The sequence below is a fragment of the Eretmochelys imbricata genome, chromosome 1 (genome assembly GCF_965152235.1).
Source record: "Eretmochelys imbricata isolate rEreImb1 chromosome 1, rEreImb1.hap1, whole genome shotgun sequence".
Classification (NCBI taxonomy): domain Eukaryota; kingdom Metazoa; phylum Chordata; order Testudines; family Cheloniidae; genus Eretmochelys; species Eretmochelys imbricata.
In genome coordinates, this window is record NC_135572.1 from 232,241,707 (window position 1) to 232,264,764 (window position 23,058).

At 42.2% G+C, this 23,058-nt stretch overlaps 1 protein-coding gene across 1 annotated transcript in view; it reads left to right on the forward strand.

Moving 5' to 3' along the window:
• DUSP16 (dual specificity phosphatase 16) overlaps window positions 1-17,901 on the forward strand; it is a 42,581-nt gene extending 24,680 nt beyond the window's left edge. The window contains exons 3-6 of the mRNA XM_077807424.1: window positions 621-784; window positions 9,598-9,757; window positions 11,750-11,873; window positions 16,374-17,901. Coding sequence (XP_077663550.1) covers window positions 621-784; window positions 9,598-9,757; window positions 11,750-11,873; window positions 16,374-17,553 — 1,628 coding nt within the window. The 3' untranslated portion in view covers window positions 17,554-17,901. The remainder of the gene's footprint in view (window positions 1-620; window positions 785-9,597; window positions 9,758-11,749; window positions 11,874-16,373) is intronic.
• The last annotated feature ends 5,157 nt before the right edge of the window (window positions 17,902-23,058 follow it).

Genomic DNA, 23,058 nt, shown 5'->3' on the forward strand with positions numbered 1-23,058 from the left:
ACGTAAGGTCTACAGGGAGACTGGCTGAATTTTTTTGTTGGGGCACAAGGCTAGGATGACGAAAAATTCTGCAGTCAGTGTTCATTCAGCTAACAATGCATTTTAACACTTTTAAAAACCCTGTACTGATGACACATTCTTCACTGCAATCGCTGTCACAGCAATGGAAAGGAGAATTATTAAAGCCTTGGCTCAAGGGAAAAGGGACAATGTCATTGCTAATTCTAAGTGATCGGATATCTTGGGGGGGGGGGGGGGTGTTGTCTCCATTCCACAAGTAAATATTGAGAATTGAGAAGTACCTCAAGTTTTTGAGGTAATGAAGAGAAGAAACATTTCAGGCTTCTTTTAGATCGTTATATCATTGGTGGGGGGCATATGAAGCAAGACTCTGTGCTGGATTACATACTGAACTTGGCAGTCACAGCAGCTCTGGAAAAGATGCACATGCAGCTCTATCAACTTGCTTCTCTAGGGTTTTCCAGCTGCATCCCATCACCGCCTCCCACCCCCAGAATAATTTTTTGTGTTTGATATTGGGGGTACGCTAAAATACTTTTACATGGCTTTGTCTTACACTCTCCCCACTGCACTGAAACTCAGGTTTTTGCTTTTCTTAGGTGGGTTTGCTGAATTCTCCAGCTGTTTCCCTGGCCTCTGTGAAGGAAAATCTGTTCTAGTCCCTACTTGTATTTCTCAACCTTGCTTACCTGTCTCCAACATTGGTCCAACCAGAATCCTGCCTCATCTTTACCTTGGTTGCCAGCGAGATGTCCTCAACAAGGTGGGTACTTTGAAATTATTATTTACGGCCATGGATATGTAGTTTTCAGGAGTGGAAAGAGTTGCTTAAAAACAAAACAAAAAAATATACAGATCACGCTTTCTGAAATAATTGCGTCTCAGTGTTTTTTGTGAGTGCATTGTGATGTTGCAGCAGTACAAATGCAAAACACCTAGAGTAAATGCAACTGACAGCCTTGTGTGGCTTAACCTCAATCAGCTATGTGACACCTACTTCAGCAATCTATCAACCAATGGAAAATTTAATAATCTCTCACTGCAGAAGTTGAACAGGCTTCATGTGTGGCTCCAACTAGTTCTTCTGGCAAACATACAAGTTATGAACACAAGTGTACTGATGGCAACTACAGGACAAAAAAAATTGTGTTATTTCATGTATTTTCTATAAGTACTAGGAAAAATCTGTTTGAAACACTGGGCATCTTGTAAGGAGATATTACTGCGCGTATCTTTCTTTAAAGTCACCTTTATAAAATATACAGTCTTAGACAGTCCATTGGGCCTTTTAAATTCATCCGTACTATAGCACTGTAATCATGGTAAAACACTGATCACAAGTATAAATAAGGTTAATAGATCGCTGTTCCTTTGCTGCTTTCCTAAAATCAGCAGCCCTGCAGTGTCTTTAAAATAGCCAATTACACCTTCTGTTGGGGAACTAAATGATGTTCTTGCAGTGGGGCAGGCTCATGATTTCTCTAAAAGCTTCCTGGTTTGAGCATTGGCCTGCTAAACCCAGGGTTGTGAGTTCAATGCTTGAGGGGGCCATTTAGGGATCTGGGGCAAAAATTGGGGATTGGCCCTGCTTTGAGCAGGGGGTTGGACTAGATGACCTTCTGAGGTCCCTTCCAACCCTGATATTCTATGATTCCTCAATATCTAATTTCTGTTGCCCTGTGTGTACACATCAACTATCTACATGCCTGGCTCATGCGTCAGCCCTCCTGTCATCTCACCAGGTAATCACTTTTTTTTAATGTTGAAATGAAGGGGGGGGGGACCTTCCCTCTTTCTCAAAATTCCAGTTTATTCCCATTTGACAGCTGCTGTTTACAAGGTGTTTAAATACTGAGCTGTGAGAACTATCTAAGACCCACATAAGGTTCCTCCACTCCCACCCCACAACATGTTAGTTCTTCACCCAAGTAGGGAATGTCCAGTTTCATATGCATATGTAAAAACTTGTGTGTGAAGACATTTCTTGTTCCAGTCTTAACAGGCTTGTAATTCTATCACATTCAGATCCCTTTACCATAATTAGATTCTTTCCAGTTCCTTCTGTTTCTCTCTGCTTTCCAGTCTGTTTTTAATAAGGTATTGTTCATGGCTTTTTAGACCCATTATTTTAATGGAGTCCTTGCAGTACAGGCAATTTACTAGATACTTTTTTCCACAGCACATAAAGAAAGCAGCCAGTATGGAGGTTAGTCCGTGGCGATTATATTCACTTCAGATATTTCTTTTAAAACTTGCACATATTTTACTGTGCAACAAGCCAGCAGTTTAGACCCGACTTATTTTTGGTGGATGTCCGAGCAATTTATCATTTTTCTTAGCATGTATATTCTTAGTGGCCCCAGGACAGTACAAATCAAAGATTTTTCTTTTCTCCCTTGCCACAAACCCATAGAACGTCTCCAAGAAGCTTTATTTTCTATTCTGATTATTTTAAATACACAATGCTATTCTGGTCCCCAAGGACGGTCATGTCCAGACATGACAAAGTCCAGCTGAGCAGCCCCCATCAGGTTCCTGATCAAGGTCCCTGCATTCAGGATGAGGGACAGAACTCTTGCCCTCATGTTATCCATCTGGTTCTGAGGCACTAAACGTTTGCCATTGGTTATGCCTATAGTGGCCCCTAGCCAGTGAATAATCCTGGAGGGGAAAAAAGAAGCTCCTCTCCACACTTGCAATAATTTAATGCCTGTAAAGGGAGGAGAGCACTTGCACAGTTGTTCTATGTGTAATCTTCAAGGACAAAGCTTGGGTTAACTTTTGATGAGAAATGGGTGTGGGGGAAGGGGAGTGAATCCTGTCAGAGTGGAGGGGTTGCTATAACCACAGTGGCTGTCTGTGGGGGCCCTGGGTGGCTCTTTTTTTGTTCAGCAGAAGCAGGGGACCATGCAATGAGAATTTCTGATCTTGATGTAAAGGTATGTGGCCGCTATATTGATCAGTCCTTCAGTTGTCCATGACTACAGTTAGAGTAGGACCCTAGAATTCCATCAAATCCTGCATTTCTCCATCTATCTGTTGAGGGAATTCATGTCTAAAATCACTATCCACTTTCCATTTCCTTTGGAGAGTCACATAAAAGGTAGAATAAAGTCTACAGAATCTCTCTCCCCCACAGTTGGTTCTTCTGTCCCAGTCCTGGACAGATTATTAATTTCTTCATTTATCAGTTTGCTAGAAGTTCTAGCAGAAACTAGGAACCTGTCTTTTGGGTTTCTTATCAGGTCCAGGGCAAAGCTGCATCTTATGATCTCAGACCTATTTATCCATCATACTTTTTCTCTCTCTCTCTCTCTCTCTCTCTCTCTCTCTGAACAAAAGGTGGAAGCCTCCTTTTGTGAACTAGGCATCTCTGACGGGGCTTACACTGCAATAACTAGGTAGTTTTAAGGGTATTGATGGCCCTTGGATGCTTATTGTTCTGGTCACTAGCCTCTTCTGACAAGTCTATACCATGGCTTTCACCTTGAATATCTGTAGTCTTTTCTGCCTTGTCTATGTAGCTGTGAGAGCAAAAAGAAGATCTCTACCTCTGGAATCCCATTGACACCTTCCCAGGTGATTTAGCAGCAGAAAGAGACTTTCCTTCTCTGTGGTGGGAGATGCCAACAGCCTTCATTTAGCTTTCCTGAGAACCTCAATTTTCTGGCAGTCTGCTAATACTAACTGTGAGGGACACGTGAGGCACTACGTTCCACTGAAGAGGTTAGAAGAGGGCTCACAGTGATAAGAACCTCCAGTGTTTGATCGTGCCTAGATCAAAGGACCACTTTCACCGCTTCTGTAGTGCCAGGATCTGACTGTTGAGAGAATGCTTATAGGGAGAGCAATCTAGAAGAGACGGATCATTTTAAAAAAATGTTCCAAGTGGATGAAAGTGAGGACTCTCTGCTGGAAGGAAGGAAGGGAACCAGACTTAGTGACAAGTAGCAGAAGAACTTTCTCTGAGGCAGCCATTAGGATTGCATGCCCCTGACTGACCGCTCGGCTTCTGTCTCTGCTGCTTAGGATAAGATATGCTTCTTGTTCATGTTTTTAAATTATGAAAAGTGCAGTAAAGTGTATGGGCAATTCTGCAGGAAAATTCTATAAAATTCAGATCTCTATTGTCCTTGCTTTTGCCTTCTAAGTGCTCTCTAATCATCGATTGTGTTGTGAGCAATCCTAACCAGACCAACTGATCTCCATATCACCGAAACTTATCCAAAATATTCTGCAAAATGAATTATAAATCAGCTGTGGATATTGGAGCCTGTAGATGATTCAGTCTAGTTTATGGGGCTGGAGGAGTCTCTGACACATCACTTGGCAAGCTTGCTGAGTGTTGTCCTCTGCGGTCTTATGTGAGACTCCTGGGAGAAACAAAACATTTTATCCTGTTGCAGAAGTTTTTGTACCTTACAATCTGAAGTTACCAATAATCCCCAACCTAGACCAATTAAAACAATATTCACAATGTTTCTGATTCATATGTATAGTTGGTATATAGCATCACTTAGGAAAAGGTAAGGCACGCAGAAATGTGTGGTTTCAGTTTTTGTTAGTCATCAAAATTTGCAACTTCTTTACAAAGTCCTAGGGATTCTTTACATGTTCACTGTATTGACTTAAAATATTTGTTTAAAGAAATTGTAAAGAGAACACCTATTTCTGTTTTAGGATTTTATATTGGATAGCTTTTTAGTATTTAAATTAGAAATAGGTACAAAGTTCAGAAATGCTTTTCGTGGACCCATTATGAATTTAGTACTTGAGCCCTGGCACTGGAAATATTTAGGCATTTAACTTTTTGATGGGTCTACCCATATGAGAAATCAGTCAGACTGCGCATGCAAGCAAAGTTGGGTATAAACGTTTGTAAAGTCAGGCTCTTATTAACCATTTATACTATTAACTTTCTGTATTTTTGGATAATGAAAATTGATGAGTCAGTTCCACTTTCTGGGTCTCAAAACATTTAAGACAAAGTTGAGTATTTGCAAAAATGTTACAAGGGAGTATTTAGGTCCAAACACACTCTGTTTTTGTTGATCTTAAAATTTTGTGTAAGGACACAACCTACATTTTGGGCATACGTTTACCTGACTGTGTCCCTTTTAAAGGATGGCATATAACGTACAAGTTTTTTTATAGTCAGTGTTTTCAGGTGTAGGCAAGAGTTGCTCAGGCTCATGTATATTTCATAAGCACATTTTACACAAGTTACTGTAAAACCTTTTGCTTTGCTCCTTACAAAGCTATTTTGTTTTTCTAGACCTGGCTTTTGTGTCCTGGAAAAATATGGCATTTTTGGGTAGTCATTAATTTTAAGATTAAACAAGTCGCAAAAGGTAAATAACTTGATAAAAGAGCATTTACCTCCTTTTCACATAGTTGTTAGTATTAGGATTTCTGGATCTTCCTCCCATCATAATTCATTTCTTCCTCTTGGGTGCCTTACAGTGAAGTCACTGTTTTCTGGTTATTACATTATAGTCTGCAGCTCTGTGAATGATTTTATATCCCAAACACAAGGAATCATAACTTCTTTCTTTAGGCCTAGTCCCAAAGATGAGCACTAACTCTTTTTTACTCAAACACACACAGGCTTGGAATGTGCTGTTTTATGCCATCCTCTCCATTCCAATTTACATAATCAGTTCCTCACCAAAAATCTTTGTTTGCGCTGAGGTTCTTAGAGCGAGTGGCCCACCAGCACCATATGAAAAAGCTAAGAAAGAAGCCATTCAATGCCCCATCTACATTCACTCATCAGTTCCCCTTCCACAGCTAATATATCTCCTCCCTCATCCTGAACAAACAGTTTCAAACTCCAGCAATGGTTGTTGGCAATAAGTTTGGGGTTTTTTTCCCCTGGTGGGCTTTCATAAATTACATTGTGTGGTTCTGCGTGTGATTTTTTGTACAGGCTTGTGAAAGTGAGGTACACTGTCAAACTGCAAATGGCAACAGCGTTCCTGTAACATTTAGGAGAACTTACGTGAGTTGGTGATCTGTATTATTTTTAGTGATCTAAATTTGGTTATTGATTTGATTTTTTTTATAGTATTCACACACAGATTTCTATACTGTTACACTGTATTTATGGCCAGAGTTAAGGCTCCATGTTGGTTATTCAGGATGAGTTTGGAGATATGTGAACTGTGTGTGGTTTAACCTTTTGTATTTTTTAGCATTTGCATTGATGGGAGTCAAGCAACCTTTGACTCAAACTTAAAAATATTGTGCCCACCCCCACCAAACCCCATTCCCAACCCATGGCACTTTCTGTGCACAGCTCAGATTAGCCCCTACATTCCTTCCATATTCAGATTTAAACATTTGCGTATCAATATGTAATAGCTAAATGTGATGTAATGGAGAGTGGGGGAGCATGTTGCAGAGTGGTGCTGTGGAAGATATGCGGGAAGCAGGATTGAGGAGGAGGGGTGCAGAGCCTATGTGTGATGGAGAGAAATTAGAATTGGGGCTTGGCCTGTGATGGGGGTGGGGAGGAGAGAGAAGCTGTGCTGTGAATTGAACTCCTATGGAGGTGTTGGTAGTGACTCTATGGTTAGGGTAGCATTGAGCTTGGCACTCACATCAGAACTAAAATGCCTGTTTCATGTTGGAATGACTGACTGAAGTAACTTCCAGATTTGGCACAGTAACTCTTCAGAGGACAAATGATTTTTCTGTGTGTGTTTTAAGCAAACTATTTATTGACTCTTGTAGAGGAAACATTTATAAATGCTCCCTGTTAAAGACATTGTGCTGTATTCCTCACATTTCTCTAGGTCCCTGGCTATACAAGATTCTCAAATATAGCAGTAAAGAGGGTTGTATGATCAATAGTTAAAGTGTGCAACTTGCCAAATATGTGTTTGTGTTCTGTTAATCCCTAAGTAGTTATATCCTTATACTGTGCCAAAAAATACACACACACACACACACACACAAGTTTACTACTGCCAAACTGATTTCTTTTTTAAAAATAGAACTGGATATGCAAACAGGAAAAGGGAGAAATAAATTTAATGGACAAAAGATCAAGTCTGCAGACATCTTAAGAGCCAGCTGTTTGGGAAGATATAATAATGGAGAGGTGGGGGCACTAATTGCTGTAAACTGTATATTTTTAAAATATTTAAATTGCTTGAACCAACATTTTTCTTACTGAATGTGCTTACATGTAAATCCCAGCCTTAATGTGACAGCAGTATCAGTTATTTTTAAACAAATATAAAGCTGTGCAGCAATTAGTCTCACGCACACCCCCACCCACCCACCCCCAATCTACCTTTACTATTGCATTTTCCCATACTGAGGGCTGTTAAGGAGGTATGTGCCTAGACCTGAATTTCAGTAGAAGCTCAGTGCCTAATTCCCCTAGGGTCCTTTTGAAAATCCCAGCTGGAAGGGTTTGAATGTGCTTATAAGTGCATTGCTCATCACTGTTCTTTGGAGAATATACACCCTGCAGCAGAGAGCTTGCACAAGTCCTGAAGCCCCACTTACAACTCATGTTTAGGCTGAATTTTACCCACTGAGTACAGCAAGCCAAAATGGGGGGAAACTTTCTCTTTAGCTCAAACTCTTGCGCCTCTAGCCTCCAGACAGTTCTGTTGGAATAAGGTGAGTGCATCTCACACACACACACTTTCCCTCTCTGACACCCCCCCGCACCTCTCTTCAAATCTGGTCATGTGCCAGATGTCTTTTGCGTAAGGCCCAGTCCAGTTGGTAAGCAGTCTCAGAGCATGCCTGATTGGGCCCTGCAGGTGAGATAGGTGTACTTTGAAATCCCCTGGGGTTTAGGCATGAGCTAGAGCACCAAGCAGCTCAGCAGCATCAGGATTTAGGCAGGCTTGCACAGGCCCACCAGCAAAAACTTAGGTTCATGGCGACTTTAAGTGCCTTTTGGTTAGGCAGCAGCTGAATGGGAGTTTTGAGGATCTTAGTGCTTGGACTTGGGTGCTTAAGTCCCTTTGTGAATCTAGCTGTGAGTGACTTGCCCAAGCTCACAAAAGAAGTCTGCGGCAAAGCCAGGAAGCTAGGATGAAGAAGCCCTGATTCTGACAGATGTTGGGGAAAATGAGTTCCAAATCAGGACCTTTAGCTCTTCACTAACCAGGATAGACTGATTTACCTCTGTGTCTGGAAGTATGATTTATATGCAGAACCTACCTTCATACAACTCTCAGAAGCCAGAGATATGCCAATCGGGGAGGTGGTTAACTTACTGCTTGGTGATGAAAGTGTTTGTTCGTTCATTCTAGCGGGGATGTTCTCACTTGCCATTATTAAGGCTAAGATTTTGTCATGGTTAGTTTTAGTTAGTCACGGACAGGTCACAGGCAATAAACAAAAATTCACTGAAGCCGTGACCTGTCTGTGACTTCTGCTGCTGCAGCTCCATGGTTTCTCCCACCACTGTGGTGGCTGGGAGCTATGGGGGGGTCCCCCTCCGCCCGCGGCGGCAGGCAGGGCCACCATATTTCCCAAAGAGAAAATGGGACACCCTCAGCCACTCACCTGAGGCATCCCCCTCTCCCCCATCCCCGCGCAAGGCTGTTGGCTGTGGCTGAAACCCCCAGGAGGGCCCCCTCAGGAGTCTGTCACCTGTCGCTGGAACTTTGCAGGGGGCCCCCTGTTGCTGCAACCTTGTCAGGGCCCTGCTGGTTGACAGCTCCAGAGTCCCACAGCCCCTGGGGCTGAAGCAGAAAATGTCACGGAGGTCTCTGGAAATCACAGATTCTGTGACGTCCGTGACCTCCATGACAAACATAGCCTTAGCCATTATCCATGCAAAAATGCAGAGAATATTGACTGCAATAACAAAAAGCTGGAATTGCTAATAAGTTACATGCATTTTAGGGATCATTCTTCTATTGCATTAGCAGTATGGGAGCTATCAGATTCATTTCACACTTTTCAGTGACCCCTCTTTTATACCCTCTCAGTGAGGGCAACTTTATTCTGGGACGGATAACCCAGAACTACATATGTGGTAAGTAAGCCTGTTAATACTGGACCTGTTGAGAGGGCCAGTTCTGTTGCTACCAAATGAACGTATATTTTAACAAAAGTGGCAGTGAATCCCACCTCTCCTATTAACAACACTTTACACTTGAGAACGGGAAGGGTTCCCCCCTCCTTCTTTGTAAGTCTCCCCGATGAGTACGTAGTCATTCCATCCATTTAAGTGTGTCTTGAGTGTTCAGATGGATTTTAGCAAGATAATCCAACACATAGAAATTTTGCCAGAAGCTGGGAATGGATGACAGAGGATGGATCACTTGATGATTGTCTGTTCTGTTCAATCCCTCTGAAGCACCTGGCATTGGCCACTGGTCAGAAGACCAGATACTAGGCTAGATGGACCTTTGTTCTGACCCAGTGTGGCCGTTCTTATGTCTAACATACAGTTAGAATTATGCAAATAAGAATTCTGATCTAGCTTCCAGTTAAGTAACATTCCAAGTAGGCTCAGGTTTACTTTTATTTGCTTAATTTTCTTACCTTGCAGAGATAAGGCTGTATTTTTTTCACTCTTGATCTTTGTCTCTTTTATAGGAGCTGATGCAGCAGAATGCTATTGGTTATGTATTAAATGCAAGCAATACCTGTCCAAAGCCTGACTTTATCCCAGAGTCCCATTTCTTGAGAGTACCTGTGAATGACAGCTTCTGCGAGAAAATTTTGCCTTGGTTAGACAAATCAGTTGATTTTATTGGTAAGATGAGATAAAACAGTTCTATGCTAATTATGCCATGTTTTTTAAAAAAAGCGTTTTTATCCATTTTAATTCTTTGATTTTTTTTGCTAAGTTTCTCATCTTTTATTATGAGAAAGTAACCAGAAGCACCTGATCTACCTTCCATATTGCAGTTGTCATTTTATATACCACTCTCGTGTCCCTACTCATACATCTCCTCTCTAAACTCAACATTCCCAAACCTTCAACTTCTGCTCCAGCTCAGGTCTCTGTCTCTAATTTACGTTCTTGTCTATCTGTGAACCCCTTTCATTTCTGCTATACTTATTTTGAGATAGAATGTGTAGATCGGAACATGCTATTCAGAAACCATCATCTTTAGCACAATAATATTTTCATTATTTTTGTTCATTCTCTATGTATATGGACATTTTGCTTATTTGGCGGGGGGAGAAGGGGGAGCAGTGCTACACATGGACTAGATGGTTTTTATGGAGTTGACATCGAAGACTTTCTCCTGCCTGGTTACAGTTACTTTGAAACGTTGTTTGCTTTTAAAGTAGTTCAGTTGCATTTATCAGCATAAAAGGCAGCGCCACATACAGGAAGAAAATTACATGTATAAATATAGGTGTGCATGTGTTTTAAAATATATGCAACCATTCTGTCATCAGAAAACGTTAGTTAGCTGGTAATCTTTGGAATAAGTAATGCTGTACCCTCCCTACATGGTTTCTCTGTTGGCTAGGAAACAGCCTGCCTCTCTACATCACACTAACAGTTAAGAAATCAGCAAAGGTACTTCTGCTGACAATTTGTAGAGGGGATTTTGAAGGTCCTGGAAGCAGTAAGAGCATCAGCACATACCATAGCAGTGCCATAAAAAGGGAAGTAGAGTCAAGTGCCAATCGCAGATTCCTGCTGAACACACATGTAGCGTTACATAAATGTCAGGTGTGAACAAAGAACTCTGTCATAATCTTTCTTAAAGGGAAATGGGTCAAATTTGGCTTCAGATTCAGCATTTTGTAAAAGTAAGCTTATCCAAAAGCTAAGAAACGTAACCACAAAGTTTATGTACAATTTGACGGAAGGCTTTTAACAAATAAACAATTTTATAGTGACTTAGCAACAGCATTGTAAGGTTTTCTTTCTCTAGCACAGATTAAACAGACAGTTGACACCGACTTATCTTTTGCATATGTCTTAGCCTAGATCATAGAATTTCCCCCGGTCACATACTATGTGATGTAACTAAAATTTTGAAATCATTGCTCTAAGTATGAGTTCAGTATAAATGTAAATTTTGGCTTCAGAGGAAACGGAAAGATTAAAGGTTTGGGCTCCCCTCTTTTCCCTTCTCTTGTATCATGTCCTCCCTGATCCAAAACAAAGGTGTACGTGTGTGTGTGTGTTTGTAAATATTACAGGTTTCCTTTAAAAAAAAAAAAAATCTGCATGAAGATCTTGAACTTTCCAACACATTAATGATTAAGCTTCCATTGAGTTCATTGGGTGGAGGATCAGGCTACAACAAAGCTGCTGCTCCATCCGTGGGTTTTTTTTGTTTTGTTTTGTTTTTTTAAGGAGAGGGTGTTGTGTTTAGAGCAAGAGAGCTGCACTTTCGGGTCCTGTTCTCAGCTTTGACATTGACCCACCACGTGAACGTGAGCAAATCATTTAATTTGTGTTACATTTTATTCCTATACAAAATGGGAACAAATCCCCCCCCCCCGGTCAGGATTATTATTTAATGCATCGTGAGATGGTAGTTTCTGTAATGCTGTTTGTATATAGTAATATTCTTAATACAAGAACAGATCAACATGGATACATGCAATGAAAGACAACAGATCAGTCATAACACTGATTTCTGCTTGAAGCTTCCATGGGATTGGTAATAAAGAGTGAACTTTAAAGTTCTGTCATTTTCACAGGGAGGCTTTAAATATTTCATCACCCTGTGCCATTGACAGTGACATGTCTTGAATTTTTCTTTTTGTTGTACAGAGAAAGCAAAAGCCTCAAATGGGCGAGTTTTAGTGCACTGTTTAGCAGGGATCTCCCGCTCCGCCACAATTGCAATTGCATACATCATGAAAAGAATGGATATGTCCCTTGATGAAGCCTACAGGTAAGGACAGACTTTTCCTTTTAAATTAGCTTTTGTGCTTGTCAGCTTGAAACTTATTAACATTATTTCATCCTGTACTCTTTCCTCTTCATCCAAGAATGCCTGAAGTCACTCTTGCTTTAAATATGGGCTTCCTGCAGACTCAGCCCTGTCGTTTGTAGGAAGTAAAAACCTAACATTGATGTGGACACAGCTGCAAAATGAGGACAGCCACATGCATGGAATGAAGCGACATGCTGCAACTTGTATTAAATTTTAATATACAGATGGGGCATTACCCGCCCATCACCCATGCTCTCCTATACCAGGCATTTAATTGGCTCCTGTGTGGGGGTTACAAGGCTCCTTACCATATAACCCATAACACAGGGTGGCTTTCTTCGGCCGACCTCTTCCACCCCCCTGCTCTGAGTCCCAGCCTCCCTACCTCTGACAAGAGGGACAGAGGCTGCAGAAGGCTTGAGACCTCGACCCACGAGGGCCCCAAGGTCTGACCTATCACAAGAGCCCAAGGCCCATCACCAAAATTCCCGGTATTATACTTGTGGGAACCATTAATTTTATTCTCTTAACTGCACTGGAAATGGGCTGCAAGTTGCAACAAATAAACTCCACCTCAGTACCTTGGTTAGGTACTCAGCACATTCCTATTTAACCCACTGTGGCTTGAAGGTGCCACAAAGAAGACAAAAACTCCCTGGTCCTCTGCCAGTTGGCCCTTGAGAGAAAAAAATCCTTCCTGATCCCCTAAACAGGTGATTGCCTAGACTCTGTTTAGTCTATCAGCATCTGTCAGACCGGGTTCCCATCCCTACTTCAAGTGGGTAGGGTGAGCTGCTGAAATGGAGCCAAAAGAGGCTCCACGTGGCCCCTGTGCTGAGCTGAATCCTGAGAGCTGTGGAATGGTGGCCAATCAGCACCTTTCTCACCCATCTGGCCAATGGGTGCCAGAGACCCCAGCGGGAGAAGCTACCTATTGTCCCTTGGTGAGTGTCTCCCTCCCTTGCTACTGGGACTGTCCCCTTTTCACCACTGGCCCCATCAAGTTCCCCCACCCATTGATGTGGGTGTGTGGCATTTAGCTCCCAACTGCAGAATATAGTCTTGGCCTCTGCTCAGAGTAGGTAAGGGGCAGAATGTTAAATAATAGTAATAGCTAGGAAGAAATAGAATATGCAGATGAGACCACATATAGGCCACCATCTAGTAGTCTGTGCCAATATAAGCCACAAAGAGAGAGGAGAGAAACCAGAATAGCAAATGTTGTTTATATAGTGTGTGCACTTTGGAAAATGCCAGATTGAATCTATTGATTTACTGGTGGTATTGGATGATGATCACAAATGGCTGTAGTGAATGTCTTCTAGGAATTAAGTAAACTGAAAGATGAATAATTTGTTGCCATTGAAGTCCGTCAACGATCATTCTGAAAATCTTTTGAAGTAACAGTTCTTTGGGCAGCCCAGGGTTTTGTACAAGAATTGAGCTCCATTTCACACGAGTAGGCAATTTTGAAATCTAGTTTGACTGTGAATGCTTTGGGAAGGTTGAACACAGACTTGTTACCACCATTTTTGTACTTCATTTGACAAACATTTTGTTCTCAATGCCACAGAAAGCCAGGCTGGCTTTCTTTTTGTTTACTTCTGAGGAGGTTGTTATCTGTAACGTGTACTGTAAGCTCCCAAGAACATAATTTTGAACAGCTGCTGCTGAGCTGGTTAGACACACCTTGCCAATTACCCTTCTTCCTATCACAGCAACACCTGTAGTATTAGAAATCTGCCTGGGATTAACTTCTATTTGAGTGGCAGAATTTCTTCTGGATCTAATCAATATTTCATTAGACGGGGGATAGGAATTCTCGTTTTTAAAGGCTGCTTTTTACAGAATGTGAGAGATGTATCATGCAAGATCTGAACACTGCACCTCCTCAGAACTAGTTAGGAACCTACTAATGCAAGGGAACTTCCATTAGATATGGTGAAAGTGGCATAAATAAGGGATGCTGATGAACAAACTAGGAATTAGACAGGACACAGACAAAAAATACATGGTTTATGTGCAGTGATTACCTGTGTCACAAGGCAGACTAAGATTTTGTGTTACAATCACTTTAAGCTGGCAACATTAAGAGAAATGAAACTGGAGTTGTATGAATGACAGAAGTCCAACACCTTTTTCTAGTGAGATTTCTCATTGGCTCTAAGCACTTGCAGTCAATTGAACTTTTGCAATGAATTCTAGCATGTCACTGTCAATCAAGTCAAACTTCTGTGCAAAGGTGTGCTAAAGGACTTTTTTTAAAAAAACACAATTGTTTAACATTGTTTTGGTGCAAAGCTTTTAAAAACGAAAATCTACAAAGGGCATATTTTATTTTCTGAATTAGTGAAAGGTAGAAGATAAACAACTATAAAATAACTTGTCTGAAACCTTAGCTTTACATTTGTTACCAGTAAAATCCAAGTGAAGGATCAAAGTATTTTCTCTAGTTTATTTGGTACATCTGACAACATGATGGAAAGAAGCTATTGGGTTAATCCAACAAGGGCAACCAGCAGAGAGGAAAACAATTAGAACAAAGATGGTATGAAATCAATGACTGACTTCCTGAACACGTTAGAATGAATGCTTCAAGTTCCTTGCTCAGGAGATTCCGAGATGGAGAATTGTCTGCAGGATGTCCCTTTCTCCCAGCTGCCAGAGAATAATATGGATGCATGTGTAAGGGTGGTAGAGTCAGCTGCCATTTTATGCTTCTTGTCTGATCTTCCCATTCAAATTATTATTATTATTATTATTATTATTAATTTGCCCGTTTTCACTAGTCACAGGATTAGCACTGAAAGGGTTAGCATAAACTGTAATCAGAAGGTTCCAAGTCCTCTCCATGACTGGTAGCGGTGACTACTGCAAACCAAACCAATCTCTTGCGTTTTTGTAGTTCTTTATTTGATGGTTCTATAACTTAGTTATATGGATTTTTCTGTTTTAGTCTGACTGGAACAGTTTCTTGTGGATACTTTTTTTGTGTTTAGCTTTTTTAACGTAGTATAGTTTGAGTGTTTTACTTTTCCACATGTGCATGTTTGTAAGAGAAAATTACTTTCTCCTAGAGTTCACTAGGGCTTGATGGTTTTTGCTCCTGTTTTAATACTCTTCCTCACCCCATTTCCCAGGATATTCCTAGACTTCCAGATATTTGCCTTTCCCTGGTGGGTTTTTATATTTTCTCCTCCTACCCAAATACATGATCACAGGGACAGATGCATTTGCTGCCACTTCCACTTATACTGGCTTTTTGTGATTGCACCTGCCATTTTGTTACCTGTGTAATTCCAGGAATGAAAACACAAGGGTGGGAGGGTGGGGTTGGACTCCTATGCTGGCACGTACAGTAACAATGGTAACTTTTTAGAGCTTATAAAGAGCAGGTAGTATTCATGGGCTACAATGCAAATCAAACAAGTTGTCAAGATGTTACTGTATATAACTTCAGAGGAAGTGCTTGCCCAGACTTCAATATTGAACCTCTGTTTACTTTTGGATTCTAATTTAGCAAATGTACTTTCTTAACTTTATATATTTTAAGTTCATCCGGTTCAATACTGGATGCTTAAATTTAAGCATGTACATAAATGCCGTTGATTTCAATAGGCTGTAAGGACTTGTTTCAGTGCTTTACCCACCGAGCATGAAGCAAATTTTTACAAAATTGCCAGCCAAGGAACTGGGGGGAATCTATTTCTGAGAAATTCTGAAATGTTGACATAGCCCAACTGTGTTGCATTTTTAGATTTAATTAATCAAATTATATAAAAGTCAATTAATTTTCAGTTGGCTGAAGACCGAACTGATGCATCATAGAAACCAGTGGTCCTTGTTGCACAAATTAGGCCCAACATATTGCAGATCAGGCTGACCCTGCCTACAAGAAGATAAAAACAGGATAGAGAGAAGATCAGAAAATGCTAATGTTAGCAAGATAAACTAATTTAAAATATTGAGAGAGAGAGTTAAAAGTGACCTACGAGGGAGAGGGGCGAAAAGAATGAAGAACTCTTTTCTTTAATATATGAAGAAGGTCTGAGAGGCTCTTAAAAAAAAATCCAGCAGAACAGGGTATTCAAAACCAGATAATCTGAAGTAAAAACTTGCACAGAATAACTCCAAGCCCCTGTTAGGCTTTCTTTATATATAGTGAGGAAGAAAAAATAAAGGCACCGTTTCCCCCCTCTCTTTAAGAAGAGCAGTGTAAACTGTAAAAAGGAGAGAGACTATTTTGGGTTGTCTAGTTGCTTACCTTTGAGTCATTCAGTTCATTGATGTCCCTGCCTTTCCCATGCATCCATTAGTGGTGCTTCTTTGAACCTGAATCCAAATACCTTAACAAGAATCAAGACCCCCCAAGGACTGTAAGCCCAGTACTCTCAGTGGGAATATTATTCACATTTTAACCAGTAGGGTTTTTAAATAATTCTTGCTTTTCCCCCTTAGATTTGTGAAAGAAAAAAGGGCAACAATTTCTCCCAACTTCAATTTCCTGGGCCAGCTTCTGGATTTTGAGAAGAAGATTAAGAACCAGACTGGGCAGCCTGGACCAATGAGCAAGCTGAAACGTTTGCATTTGGAAAAAAGCAGCGAGCATGGACTGGTCCCGGAAAGCGGACAGAGCAGTGGCCTCTCCACTAATCAGCTTGGCCCTAACTCTACCTCCGAGCCTGTGGAGCAGAAGCTGATGGACTCTGGAAGTCTCCCGTACTCGCACTTGCCAGCGTTAGAGGACAGCCCGCTGGTACAGGGCATAAATGGACTCTATGTGTCCTCGGACAAGGTAGAAGATAGCAACAGACTGAAGCGCTCATTTTCTTTGGATATCAAATCAGTATCCTACACAGCAAGCAGCAGCTGTGTGGCTGCATCGGTGCAGGGTTTTGCCGCATCCGAGGACGCTTTAAAACAGTTGAACGTCTGTAGCATTCTAGACGGCGGCAACAAGCTGTGTCAGTTCTCCCCCGTCCAGGAAGTTTCCGAACAGACGCCAGAGACCAGCCCCGATAAAGAGGCGGCAGATCCCCCCGAGAGACCGCAGAACGCCTGGCAGCTGGACAGCCAGAGCAAGCGGCCGCATGTGGGGAGAACCAGCAGCGGCAGCACGACTCAGAGGTCGCTGCTGTACCCGCTGCATCGGAGCGGGAGCATGGAAGACAACTACAGAACAAACTTCCTGTTTGGCCTTCCCACCAGTCAGCAACACGTGGGGAAGTCTGCTGCTGGGCTGGGCCTCAAAGGCTGGCACTCTGACATTTTAGCTCCTCAGACATCCACCACGTCCCTTACCAACAGCTGGTATTTTGCGACTGAATCCTCACGCTTCTACTCCGCTTCCGCAATCTACGGGAGCAGCGCCACTTACTCTGCTTACAGCTGCAGCCAGTTGCCCACGGGCTGTGACCAGGCTGGCGCTGTGCGCAGGAGGCAGAAGCAGGGCGACAGAGGTGACTCAAGGCGCAGCTGGCATGAGGAAAGCTCCTTTGAAAAGCAGTTTAAGCGGAGAAGTTGCCAGATGGAATTTGGGGAGAGCATCATGTCAGAAAACAGATCCCGAGAGGAACTGGGGAAAGTGGGCAGCCAGTCTAGCTTTTCGGGCAGCATGGAAATCATTGAGGTATCTTGAGACATGGCAGACAATTGTGACACTGTAGCTGGCTTATTTTTCCCCGTTTAAAACAATTCCCTGTAAATCTGAAATTTTTTTAAAAACTGGGGCTTCAGTGTGAAGGCAATGAATAGATTTATTACCAGACATGACAAACTAATATCTGCACGGGGGAGAGCCGCTGTATTTTTTTTGTTGTTTTTCTCCCCCTCCCCCTTAAGATGGAAGGCCAGATGTTTCAGAAGTTTTCCCTGACAGATGAAGCGATTATATGCGACAAATTGCACATCCTTTAAACGAAGCTTTCTTGGTGATAGGCCATCTCCCTGGTTCCACTGACACACATTACTAAAAATCACAAACAAATTCTAGTGCCCCTCTTCAAACCCTTCCCTCCCCCCCACACCCCCAATCAACAATGCACCTTAGCCCTGAGACTGAGCCGACTTCTGGAGAGAGATCCTTTTCCTTAAGGACAGAGACTGGTTATGAAACCAAACAAGTGGTGACTGATCACAGCAGGGCTGGGCTAAAAACAAAGCTCAGACAATGTAAATATTGACATAACTATCATTCTCATGGACAGGTTTGAGGTGACTTGCCAGAAAGCTGCTTTAGAGCAAAACCCATACCTCAAAAAATAAAGAAAGCTACAGCTTTCATGGCGACGCACTCTCTGGTAGTCAGCTTGTAAGCAGTGTGAGTAGATGACTGGCCACACAGTGAGACTGATTAAAACGGTCTCCGCACAAGTTTCTCAGTTGGCTTAGAGACCAGTGGTAGAATTTAATCTTCTCAAATGTGCTCAATCCCCAGTTCATTTAAACACAAAACCAGACAGAGTTTTTTAGTGTGTGATTCTGAAGTTGGCTCTTGAGGTGTAAGGGGTCACCTCTAAACCTGATATTAAAGGAAGAACTGAATGCTGGTAGCATGAACGGTGGATAATATTTAGGGTTATGTGCAAGAGAGACGTGGCTGGGTGCAAGTAGCACCATCCCTTTGTCTGCCGAAAATTAAATAGGTGACAGAGCAGAATTTTTTTAATTTTTTTTTTAAGAAAATGAGTAGGAGCCTTGGATTTGACCCCTCAAGTATAGTAACAGTGTGAGAATTGCCCCGTCTGTACTTTTCCCTTTTCCTAAAGGGGAAGGCTTAGTCTCTACTTCCAACCTTTTAAAAGAAATAAAAGTAATTGTTTCCATATCCTTGCCCAAATCCTGAGGATTCGCACATCCCTAGGCATGTACACATCCCTTCTTTAATCCTCAAACCTTGTCGGACCCACTAACTTCAGATGAGAAGTGGAGTAGCCTGTTAAGATCAAGCCTCAGTCATCCAAGAGGGACAGAAGGGGTTCCACATTACTGTCCTTCAGGGACTGGGGGTAGAAGATAGCATTTAAAGAAATGAGATTTAAAAAGAAAAATCAAGACCAAGTGCTGGAGATAAAAGAATTTCCCATGACATGTTCTAAGCTAACCTGAGAATCTGGCCATTGCAGTTCTATCTCTATCCCCACTGCAGGGCTTCTATGCTAATACAACATAGTTTTGCTGATGGCGAGAGTTGTAAATCCTGCCACTGCTGCTCTTGTTGTTGTTGCTGGCCAGTACCTGTTTCAGAGCCTTAACTACCTATTGGAGATTCCTGCTAGGGAAGATCCTGTCATTTCCTTGCTGCCAGAGGGGACAGGGATAGGGCTCATTCATTTATTGTATTTTTATTTATTCTGAGAGGGAGAGAACCAGCTGCTTTCTCTCTCCAGCCTGTGATTCTTGTGGTACTCTGGCTGCCACTTCATATGCCTTGTTAGAGGATTATGGTATTAAAATAACAAACGATACGCAGGGGTCTAACATCATGCTTCGTTGTTCAGTCCAGCATTGTGACAAAGATCACAATTTGAAAATTCTCCAGATCCCTACAGCGTCCTGCAGTAGGCCCCCCTGTTTGTACAGTTTCAGTGCAGGCAGCTGAAAATATAAAATACTTTAAAATGATTTAACTGCTTTTTAAAGCAGTTGGCTGAGGTTTTGTCAGTTAAGATCTGGTAGTCACTGAAGCCCTAGTTCAAGTCAGCAGCTTGTTTTTGTTCTTTAAGAGTAGCTAGTTGGTGACTCAAATCTCAGGTTTTACTATATTGAGAAATGGACAGGATTTTGTCTTTTTTGTTTTATTTGTGGCTAGGATGTGACTTAAATGTCCTATGATGGACTTTTTTAAAACTAGCACTGAGAGAAAGCTACAGAGTTGATTAACTTGATCCTAAAGAGTGCGAGACACACAGACTGCAACTGGAATGGTTGAATCCATAGACTGTGTTTGTTATGTGTGTATGAAATGCAGGAAGGGAGGGTAGTTTCGGCAAGCATGTAGGTTGATACCACATTGTAAAGCATATCAGGTCTTGGCTAATCGCTACCCATGCTGCCACTTGTTTTATGTAGCAAGTGAAAGTGACATTGAGCATATAAACACACAATGTTTGTAATATACAGGATACATGTGATCCATTTATCAGATCTCATGTATACCAGATTTCAGTTACAACCATTTTTTTTAAGTAATAGTTGAAATCAAATATTTCACAAGAAGGGGGTTTGGAAAGTATTTTAAAGACATCCCTGCCAGCAGAAACAAAGCTGAGATCGTCCTGGCTTCTGCTAGGAGACTTTTTTTTAAAAAAAAAACCCTTTCTTGGCAACTGAAATCTGGTCTCATTGCAACTCCTCATCATTCCAAACATCCTCTAATCAACTGTTAAGTCATGGCTGCAGGATCAGCAGGCTATTGGATTGGGCTGTTGAGTGCACCAGCATGGGAGAAAGAAGCTTTGGAGCCTGTCTAGTAGTGGTATCTCCTTATCTCATTTCTGTACTCGTATCCTGTACCTGAGAGATGCTAGAAAATGGGTTTAAGAAGCTTGGAAAGTGAGACGGAGGCTGGGGGGAGCAGTGTGTAAATGTTTAATCTGAATATAATGTTCTTTGGTGTATGGCAAGCTGTTTAAATGGTTCAAAGATGAGTTTCTCATCTTGATGTGTCATGAGCATTACTTGTATGTTATGATGAAATAAAATCAGAAGTGGTACCTGTTTCTATAGAATGGCTGAGAGACTTTTTGCAGTCAGCTGCAGAGCATGCACCTACCGGCTTGCAATACAACACAGTTCCAAGCAACCAGGAGGCTGGATCTCCTGTATGCTTTGTCAGCGGCTGCTGCTGGTCATCTACTTATTAATGAGAGAATGGGCAGCTTTGCTGAAGTGGAGGCAAACGAATGTTGAACTTTAACTGAGCTTAGTCACACTTAGCAGTCAGTCGTGATTCTACATCTTCAATAATCATTTGGTGTTTTTGCCTGTCCCCACACACCCTCTACCCATTAGAACAGCAACAGCTGTTGTATCCGTGTGTTTAACAATAATTGACGGTTTAAAAGGTTAACACAAATGCACAGTGGTACTTGCTTTACAAGGCAATAATCCAGTTCCCCAAGTGGATACACTGAGGCTTTGAAGAACAGCTGTGCTACTGGTCTTGCTGCAACTGTTTCAAACTCTTTAAATTACCTAGGGGCCGGGGAGTGCCTCTCATGCTATGCTCTCGTGCTGCCCTTCCCCTAGTTTGTTTAGCATGACTGACAGATGCTGCATGGGCAGGTGTGCGCACACAGTGCCTTCTTGCTGCTGAAGGGGAGTGACGCATGCGGGGACAGTGGACATGCCAGCCTGGCCTCACCTTTCAGACTCAGTCGTAGTGCTTTCTTTTCTGGGAAAACCTAGTAAGATTAAACTCTGACAGTACTGAACGGAGGATGTTTCTTTGGCTGAGATGTCAGCCTACCAGCTGGTGAAGGCATTGGTGCTGAAGGTGCTCCTGCACCCCCTGGCTTGAAGCAGTTTCCATCATATCCAGGGTTTATGGTTTGGTTCAATGGCTCTCAGCACCCCTGGGTGAGCTGTAGCTCAGGAAAGCTTATGCTCAAATAAAGTTGTTAGTCTCTAAGGTGCCACAAATCCTCCTTCTCTTTTTGCGCATACAGACTAACACGGCTGCTACTCTGAAATGGGTCAAGAGTGATAGTACTGGAGACTATAATGACTCCTACAAACCCTTGCATGCCAGCTTATTAAAATCATTCCTAACTATCCACCCAAAATGCAGCAGTCTCTTCCTTTTTTTAAAAAAAAAAGTTCCATTTATAATATTAAAAGGGAAAGGGCCAAACGTTTCTGTATTTCCCCTTCCCTAGGAGGTAGTAGCACCATGTAACTCGCAATCTTACTTTGTGTTGGCTTTCTGAAAACAAACTACCAGTGCTAAATAACTGCTTGAATCCAATACAGGAAAAAAAAAATATAGGGCAAGAGCAACGTCTCATCTAAACTGCGTCATGTTCTTAGATGAAGAAAAATGCCCATTTTGAAAACTTCCGTGCAGTGTCTGCCCTCACGTGGCTTCACTCTGCCCCCAGCAAGTCAAGTTCTGATTTAAATAGAACATTTTGCACTTGTTCTCCTTGAGAAATAGACCTTAAAAGGAACAAGAGTCTAGTTTCAAAATGAGTCTCCTTATCTTCCAATTGTTCCTCACCCCCACCCAGCTGCATGCCCCACCCAGCCTTTCCATGATTTACCGTACTCCTCTCCCCACACCCACCCTCCTGTGCTCCGTGCTGGTTCCATCAGAGCACTGCAACAAGAGACCCCAAGCCCTCCCTGGCGGAAGGGAAGGAGATGAAATTCAGTTGGACTCACCATAACTTTGTCAGCTGCATCAGCAGCTTGCATGCTGCCACAAGCCAGTTCCAACAACATTCTCAAATCTGCCTCTTACTATTTCAGGGGTCTGGCAGCCTACTGATTAAATGCACGACCTTTTCACCTGTGGAACATCTAGGTCTATGCAGCAAAGAAAAACACCGGGCTGTTTAATTGCTGTGTAGATTTCCAGGCTCAGTCTGGAGCCCAAGCTCTAGGACCCTCCAACCTCTCAGGGCCCTGGAGCCCAGGCTGTAATCTGGGCCTGGAAGTCCACACAGCACTGGAATAACCCTGCAGCCCGAGCCCTGGCTGTCTAGTTGCTGTGTAGACATGCCTTTAGCTTGATATAAAGGCCAAGTTCCAGACCTGGGTTGTTCAGTCCAGATTCTAGTGGACAACTTGGTCTACTTCTCCAACCACAACACAAGAGAACTCCATAATGCAGAAAAAGGCAATGTGGTGCTGTTGAGTGTAAGGAACTTAATACCAATAAAGTAAAGCATTTCAACTTTGGTAAGAGAGCAGTAAGTAATGTTTCTCTACAGACATTTTTCCAGATTGTTCAAGCTTCCCAAAGTGTGTGCGCAGAGCGTTCATCTGTCAAAACTGTAACTTACTGTTTGTAGCGAAGGGCTGTGAAACAGTCTGCTGCTAGGTATGAACACAGCAACCATACAACCTGATTTGATTGGTGCTTGTTCTGTTTAAGAAAAATGACCGAAGGGTGGTATTTTCAAAAGACTCAGTGTTGGCC